Here is an 8324-nt window from a genome sequence, read left to right as displayed (position 1 = left end):
TAGTTCAGCCTGATATTACTTTCGGCCTATTAAAGGCCCGTAGTCCTCGTGGATACATTCTGCACCGGAGGGGGCTGAGACAGGGCGACCCGTCACCGCTCCTCTTCATCATTGCGATCAACCCCATCCACCGTCTGCTAAAAGCTGCGGAAGAGGCTCTAGATATCACCCCGGTGCCTGGCAGAGAGATCAAGCTCAGGGTTAGCCTGTATGTGCACAACGCCATCATTTTTGCGAATCCAGACAAGGAAGAGATCGACCACTTGATATGCATTCTAGAAAAATTCGGCGATGCTACTAGCATGAGGATAAACAACTTCAAGTCCATGGCGACACCGATTTGTTGTGACGACATCAACCTAAATGTTGTGTTACAGTCCTTTGCGGGACCGATCGTGTTGTTCCCGATCAGATACTTGGGACTCCCTCTGACCATTGGCCGGCTTCGCCTAGTCCACCTCCAGTTCATCCTTGATCGCATTCGGGCTAGGCTAGCTAGTTAGAAGGGAAGAATGCTATCCATTGCCGGACGGCAGGTCCTCGTCCGATGTGTGCTCACTGCCCTGCCCACGTTTGCTCTCACCGCGCTCCCTGTCCCTAAGAAGCTGCTTAAGGAGATCGACAAGAGTAGACGCCGTTTCCTTTGGGGAAGAGATCTGGAGCTCTCGGGGGCAGTTGGAATATCAGCTGGGGCCGGGTCTGTTCCCTGATCGAGCACAGCGGGATCGACATTCAGGACCTGGCTAAGTTCAGCCGCACCCTCCGGCTGCGGTGGCTGTGGCACGCTTGGAAGACCTGTCCGTGCGTGGGGACGGAACCGCCTTGCAATGCTTCTGATCGCGCCCTATTCAGTCAGTGTGGTCACGAAGGTGATCATCGGCAATGGGCACACGGAAAGTTTTTGGCATTGTTAATGGCTGGGATCGACACCGTTGAAGGTCTACTTCCCCAACCTGTTCAAACACTCACGCAGAAAGAACAAAACAGTGGCCCAAGCTCTTGCAGATGATCATTGGATTTCAGACCGAGCGCATTGAGACACCAGCTCTCTGATCCGAGATGTGCTTAGCCTGCATAGACTGATTCAGCAACTGACCCTCCAAGAATCCACTCAAGATCAGATCCTTTGGAAGTTTGAAGCCTTCGGACAGTACAACTCTCGCTCGGCATACTGCATGCAGTTCCTGGGATCAACGACCGCACACTTTTGCAATGTGGTCTGGGACACATGGGCTTCGGCAAAGCTGAAGATTTTCGCATGGCTTCTCCACCAGGATCGTCGTTGGTGCAATGATCGCCTGCAGCGCAGAGGATGTCCCAACAATTACTTCTGTCAACTATGCCCGCGGAACCTTGAGAGCTCCGAGCACCTGTTCTGGCAATGCAACTTCACGAGGACCGTCTGGGCCGAACTGTCGACCTGGCAACATTGCCATGTTTTCGAGCAGACAACTTGGATCCACAGCACCAGCTCGCTGGAGAAGATGGCGTCAATGATCACGGCTGCGCGGCCGGGTACCAGGAAAGGAATTAAATCCCTGACGATGCTGGCCCTATGGGAAATATGGCAAGAACGCAATCACTGCATTTTCAGGGCAAAGGAGGCAACTGTGATGGACGTGCTGCTCACAATCCGGCACAATCTCAGTCTATGGCAGCAGTGTGGCGTCAAGTTTCTTCAGAACCCCTTCGGGGACCCGCCATGAGGATAGGCTAACGGCATGTGCCTTTGGCACTCCGTTTTTCTTCATTCATCTTCAATTTATCCTTGATCTTTGGATCCTCGCCCTTGTCATTTTTCCACTGCTCTCTGCTTAATTCAATGAAATATCAGCCTTGGCTGGTTCTTCAAAAAAAAAAAGATCGTGGAGATATGTTGTTGTCGTTTTAGATAATGGTGTAGCTTGTATTCAACTTTACTTTAAAAAGCTTTGGTGCTAGTCGTGGTGGTCTGTGATAAGGTTTATATTTTGCTCGGTAGACGTCTCTTGTTGTTAGAGGGTGCTCGTAAACTTATCATGTCACACTAAGACTGATGCCTTAATAGGAACTTGATGCATGGTTGTGTTATCAATTTTCAAAAATCAAAATTACGGGGTGATCCCTTATTTCAAAAATAGTAATACTCGTGTATATCGACAAACCGCTTACAGCCGGCCTATGAACTAATTACATTTTGTAAAAATGCCCTTTGTCAATGCGAATTTGACAAGATTTGTGCACTTCTTTTTTTTTCGGACTTTACATACACTGCACAACACTGCAACGCTACAGTACTCATAAGCAACAATCTTCTACTAAGAAAATAATTGTGCTGATCTCTCCGGCCTCACATTGCTCCATTTGCTTCGGAACCCTGGTCGGCGATGTGCACCGACGGCTGGGTGCTCCTGAACCTAAGCCCGTTCACCATGGGCTTCACCTTCTCGGTAAGCTTCATGATGGCCAAGAAGAGCACCCTGTACAATATGACCATCCCGAACAGGACCGCGAGGTCGACCCACTTGTTGTACCCCATCTCCACCTGCCAGTACTCCCTGAGGATCTCGTCGCCAGTGATGGTGGCAGCGCCGCCAACCTGGTTGTTTGGGAAGGTGAGGCCGAGGAACTCGTTCTTGTAGAACCCCTGGTTGGCATACTTGTGGAAGGCGACGTAGTACATGGGGTACCTCCACACCGGCTTGGGAAGGTCGTGGGGCAGGCGGAAGAAGCCGCCGTTGAGCATCATGACGCCCTGGATGCCAGCGCCGGTGATGATGCCCATGAGGAAGTCAGGCACGGCGCTGGCCACGATCATCATCAGGCCCTCCACGAGCATCATTGTCATGAAGAGCACCAGCGCGAAGTAGGCGAAGTGGTCGAAACTCCTCTGCAGGCCGACCAGGTAGTAGGCCATCGCACCCGGCACCAGGGAAATCAGGAGTAGATACGGCGTCGCCGAGACTGTGTTGGCGATCACGAACGACGAGACGCCGTAGTGCCCGTTCAGCCTCTCCCTTCCAAATATCTGCGTTGTGCATACATAAAGCACATCAGATCAACGTATCGTGAGTATCGTTTTTCAATTTCATTTTAGAAAAATTTCAGCACCAACCGAAAATCAGTGAATTTCAGTGAATTATGTTTTCATTTCGGTCAAAGGGCCGAAATCTCCACTTGATTTCAATTAAGATTTTGAATTTTTTGAAAAATATTTGAATTTCTGTTTACTACTGAAATTGCCTAAATATTTTGGCGAAACGTAAATATTTCAGTGTCTGCTAAAGTTAATGAAATTCAGCGGATTTCATCGAAATCTCACTGAAAGTGAAAACCATGATCGTGAGACGTGAGATGAGATGGAACTCGATCAGAAACTTCACCTTCATGTCCTCGACGAAAGACGGGAAGCCTCCGATGGCCATGAAGGTGAGGAAGGCGCCTACGAACATGAGCATGGAGCCACGAGCCTGCATGCAAAGTTTTCAATCACACGAGTTAACACAACAGTGATCAGTGGCGTGGCAACTACAACGAGAGGCTTCTTGCTACGCACCTGTATGGATCCATAGCTATGGCCGATGTCATAGAAGATGGTGCCGCAGCAGAGGCAGAGGGCGATGTAGATAGCGAAGCGGAGCCAGTAGTAGCCGAGGTCCCTGTACATGTTGATGAAGGACCTCTTGGTTAGCACCAAGGACTGCATCAGGAAGCTCGGCTGCTGCCCTTCCATCTTCACCACCTCCCCTACCTGAAACCACACGACAAACCACATACACGCTTATAATTAGCAAAATTCAGCACTCCAACTGAAAGTTTCAAAATGTACGTGGAGTCCGGCCGGGCTACTCACAGTGCCGCGTATGTCAGCGATCTGCCGAGTCACCTTGTCCATGTACACGGAGGATTTGTAGGAGACCACCAGCGCGTCGATGTTCTCGGCGGTGGTCGTCTTCTTCCCGCCGAGGCCTTCCTCGATGTCCTGAGGAATCAATTGATGAAGCGCATGGTTAGGAATACTATTCACCAAGAAGATTTCAGATATAGAGTAGATAATTAAGGTCCTTTGATTGAACGGTGGCGATGTGCTCACATTGTCGAAGTCCTTGTTGATGGTCCTCAGGAAGTGGTCGGAAGGGTTCATCAGTGACGGGCAAGGAAACCCGCTCAAAGCGAAGAACTGAAACAAACAAACAAACAAACAAACAAATTATTAGGTAACAAAAAACTCAGTGGCTTCAAGAGTTTCTTGTGCACTTTGACTATAGTAATCCAGGTCCAGCAAGTGAGGAAGATAGGAACACATGGCATGTTTTGTCAAAGGATTAGCAGTATCATTTTCTTCAGTTATCCATCTACCGTACCTACGGACCGACCGACCGAGGCACATTTTTCTCCTCCGTGACCGGCACACCGTCAGCTAGGAAAACACGCGTGTTTGTCAAACCGTGTGGTCAATTTAATCACCCCATGAAATTACTATCACCTAATACTTCCTAAAAAATACACCGATTAATTCGTTGTATCAGGAGACTTGCTTGGCACAGTGGATTACCTATAATACGAGTACTAGACGATCTCTCCACAGTCGTCTACAGCTAAACCGAGCTTTCAGCCTCAGCTGTCACCACTCAAAAAACAGTCCTGAATGCAAGCACATCTTCGCCACTGTGCTATGAACGCGATGCCGCAGTTGAGTTAGGCGGCACTGATCGATCAATGCATGTGGCCAGCCAAACGTGTGTGATTTTTTATTCTTTTTGGGAGTAAGCTTCCCTGCCAAAACGAATGTTCCCAGTGCGTGGCGCAGTCCATATATATGTTCCCCGGCGGTTTGGATCGATCGTGTGCAGTGCTCCTAGTCCCTACCAGTGACTCGAGCACAGTTCCAACTGTGCATATATACAGTGATTAATATCGTGATCTATCTTTCCACAGTACGTACGTGATGTTGCTTCTGCAAGTTAAAACTGTTCCTCTTGTTCTCCGGGCGAACTCTAGTCATTTTCTAATACTCCCTCCGTTATTAAAAAAATCTAATGATAAGTGCCACACGTCAGGTTCGTGACACTCTTGTCCTAACGTTTTTCGATGACAATTTCAGTCACGCAAGGATGAAAAATTCCAGTGACACACGGCAAGTTTTTGTATAAAAAAAACTAAACCACCAAAGTTGTCATGCTTGCTAACTGAAGTGATGTTATAATCTTTTTTCTTTATATTAGATGTATACATACATTTTTCATTGTATTTGTTTACTCATTTCATTTCGTATATAGTTTATATTAAAATATTCAAATTGAACTTTGTTATCTTTCTGTTGAGTAATTAATGGAAAGGGATTCCCGGTTGAAAAAAAATTGAAATATTTAAAATATCTTATTTTTGTTACTGAAGGGAGCGCATAATTACTGCCGTCGTACGGTACTTCTTTGGCAATTGTGATCTCTTTGAAAGTTAATAATGTATTTTTCTGAAATATTTTAGTGCAATTCTGTTGTGGGTGGATAACTAAGTTAAATAAGCTATGAATGGTGTACCCAATTACCCAACCAAAGGTGATATTACTTACAGAAGATTTTTTATTTATTTCTCTAGATTTAGATCAAAATTTTGGCTGAAATATTTTGGACTTGCAGATATACACCCATAGGTATGTGCTAAAAAATCAGTATATGTTTTATAGATTGATCATATGATCTCACCAACAGATCCAAGCCTAAAGATCAAATAATTTGTATTACCACCGTCCAGTGTGAAACTGTGAATACGCCTACTAGGGTCGCGATCATGTCCAAAGTCCAAACACGTACATACGATAGCAACAGCAACATGCAACAATCAACAGCACTGTGCACGTATTCATACGTACATACGTACGCACGCATACAACAGTATGTACAGACGTACCTGGTTGGTCTCGGCGGCGGGACCGAAGAAGACGGTCTTGCCGTAGGCGAGGAGGCAGAGCCCGTGGAAGAGGCCGTAGACCTCAGTGCTGGGCTGGTGCACGGCGGCGACGACGGTCATGCCCTCCCGGCGGGCGAGCCTGGCGATCCGGCTGACGACGTGGAAGGAGGCGGCGCTGTCGAGGCCGCTGGTGGGCTCGTCCAGGAACAGCAGCGCCGGCCGGGTGAGGATCTCCATGCAGATGCTGACCCGGCGCCGCTGGCCGCCGCTGATCCCCTTGTGCATCCACCCGCCGATGCGCGTGTCCGCCGCGCCCTCCAGCCCCATCTCCCGCAGCGTCTCTTCCGCCCGCTCCCGCTTCGCCGCCGCCGACATGCCGCTCGGCAGCTGCAGCGACGCCGAGTAGCGCACGGCCTCCCGCACCGTCAACGTCGTCATCAGCACGTCGTCCTGCGTCACGTACGCCTGCAACACGCAAAGGATGCGTTGATTAACTAACATAATTGATAGAGTGCGTTCGTTCACGATCAACCCGAATGAAAATGAGATTCTCCGAATTGAAATAGCTCATCCGTGCATGCACTAGGCTTACCGATGTTCCGTAGGATAGCTTCTGCCTCCGGCCATTGATCAAGATGTCTCCCTTCTGGCTGACACCAGAGCCTAGCCTTCCTGTAATTTTGTACCACGGAAGCTCGTCGTAATTAATTCTTTAATCTTCTCACCGCAAAAATTATAATATCTAGATACTAATTGTACGAGTCGCTACGACGCTAGCTGGCGAACAAAATCTTTCGAGTAGTTTATCAGGAAGGCTGGCTGTCTGACTAGCGAAGGCCAGCCCGCATACGATATTGTATAGGAGTAGTATTATTCACGAGCATGTATACGGCTGTACCAACCTGCTAGAGCGTCCAGAAGGGTGGATTTGCCGCAGCCGGAGGGGCCCATGATGGCGAGGACCTCGCCGGGGCGCGCATAGCCGTTGAGGCCGCGCAGGATGGGGACGCGGCCGGCCTTGCCGCCGGCCGCCGACACCCACAAGTCCTCCCAGGAAAGCACGACGCCCTGATCAACTCGGCGCAACGACGTCTCGCGAAGCACGGCGGGCACGGCGCCGGCGCCGTTCTCCACGCTGATCTCGAGCGACGAGGAGGTCCGCGACCGCGGCAGGGTCACCGGCATCGGAGCGAACGGCGGCGGCGGGAACGAGCTCCCGCTGCCGAAAGGGAAGCCGTCGGTGCTGCGCAGGGAGCCGCCGAGGACGTCAGAGGCCGTGTCGGACGGGCCCTCGTCGTCTGCGGCGTGGCCGGGACGGCTCTGCTCCCGCGGCGGGCTCGGCCTCCACCTCGGCACGGCGGGCAGCAGCTGCTCGGACGCCATATAGGGAGGCTTAGCCGGCTCGATCGTCGGAGACGTGCGTGGAAGCTAGCAATCAGCTGGCCGGGTGGTGGTATGGGTTTCTTCTTTTGCTCGTGATGACTCTGCGGAATGGTGGTATGGGCTGAGAGCCCGAGACTGCTTAAATAGAGGGAAGATATGAGGTGGTTGAGTGCAGGATTTATACTTAATCCTAATTCAAATCACAACTTGGTTTAGATTTTGAACAATGGAGCGGGTCAAGAGGGGAACGGGGTGCTTAGTTCCTTCTGCCTGTGTATACTATACGTAGAGTACGTGCGTGTGGCATTCAACTTCGTTTTTCTATGACAAGGTGTCCAATGTTTTGCAGACAAATACTAATATTGTCGTGACAAGTACGAGGCTGACACCATTAGGCAATTTTACGGCCGAAGCAGTGGTTCTGCTGTACTAAAATGATTACGTTTGTGTGCTTTCATTGCTTGGTACGAGGTTCTCCAGAGCAAATTATTACTCTGCTTCCTTAGGGTTACGGTGCACTGGAAATGCCCATTTAAAGAAATTTCGTACCAACAGCAAATTCCATCATAGTTGCTGACGTCCTCACCCTCCTGCCCCATGGTACGATTCGCCGAGGACACCCTAATCCTAGCTGGGGCAACACCACAAACCGTGATAACTCTGAAAACTCTTGATGACTTTGCCAATGCCACTGAACTCCACATTAATTTCAAGAAACTACTATGTATCTCCGCCGACCAAACGTGAATTCCCCTCCCCTCTACCTGCCACTCTGCCGGCTGGTGGCACGGAGGGCAACACTGGTACCTCGGCTTTAGCTAGTAGTTTAGGTTAGACTTTTTAGCCTTTGCAGTGGTGGCGCTTCATCTTCAAGTCGTCTTCTCAGCTTCGATCCTCTTCGAATCTATCCCTCGGGATGGAGTTGGCGAAGTTGCAATGTAGATTCTTGTCATCTCCTTTGGACGACGAGGTTAGGGTTTCTCGTCATGCATGTGCAGTGGCGAGATCTGGTGTCAACCGCATTTGATCGATTCAAGGGCTCAACAACGACA

At 49.7% G+C, this 8324-nt stretch overlaps 1 protein-coding gene across 1 annotated transcript; it reads right to left on the bottom strand.

The window, feature by feature from the left end:
* Window positions 1-2108: 2108 nt before the first annotated feature.
* On the bottom strand, window positions 2109-7366 carry LOC123107189 (ABC transporter G family member 1). Its single transcript, XM_044529191.1, has 8 exons — window positions 6792-7366; window positions 6482-6561; window positions 5890-6354; window positions 4073-4159; window positions 3833-3961; window positions 3536-3730; window positions 3363-3449; window positions 2109-3007 (listed from the first exon to the last, which is right to left on the bottom strand). Exons 1-8 carry the CDS (start codon window positions 7270-7272, stop codon window positions 2330-2332), a joined length of 2202 nt encoding a protein of 733 aa, XP_044385126.1. The 5' UTR covers window positions 7273-7366; the 3' UTR covers window positions 2109-2329.
* Window positions 7367-8324: the final 958 nt, after the last annotated feature.

This window comes from Triticum aestivum, chromosome 5A (genome assembly GCF_018294505.1).
Source record: "Triticum aestivum cultivar Chinese Spring chromosome 5A, IWGSC CS RefSeq v2.1, whole genome shotgun sequence".
NCBI classification, from domain to species: domain Eukaryota; kingdom Viridiplantae; phylum Streptophyta; class Magnoliopsida; order Poales; family Poaceae; genus Triticum; species Triticum aestivum.
This window is presented reverse-complemented; position numbering and strand designations above follow the sequence as displayed.

Excerpts from the sequence above, each read along its gene's own strand:
- LOC123107189 (XM_044529191.1), bottom strand. The coding sequence starts at position 7,272 with ATGGCGTCCGAGCAGCTGCTGCCCGCCGTGCCGAGGTGGAGGCCGAGC. Across the intron at positions 6,355-6,481 it reads AGCTATCCTACGGAACATCG|GCGTACGTGACGCAGGACGA; the intron begins GTAAGCCTAGTG and ends TGCGTGTTGCAG. Across the intron at positions 3,962-4,072 it reads TCAACAAGGACTTCGACAAT|GACATCGAGGAAGGCCTCGG; the intron begins GTGAGCACATCG and ends TTGATTCCTCAG.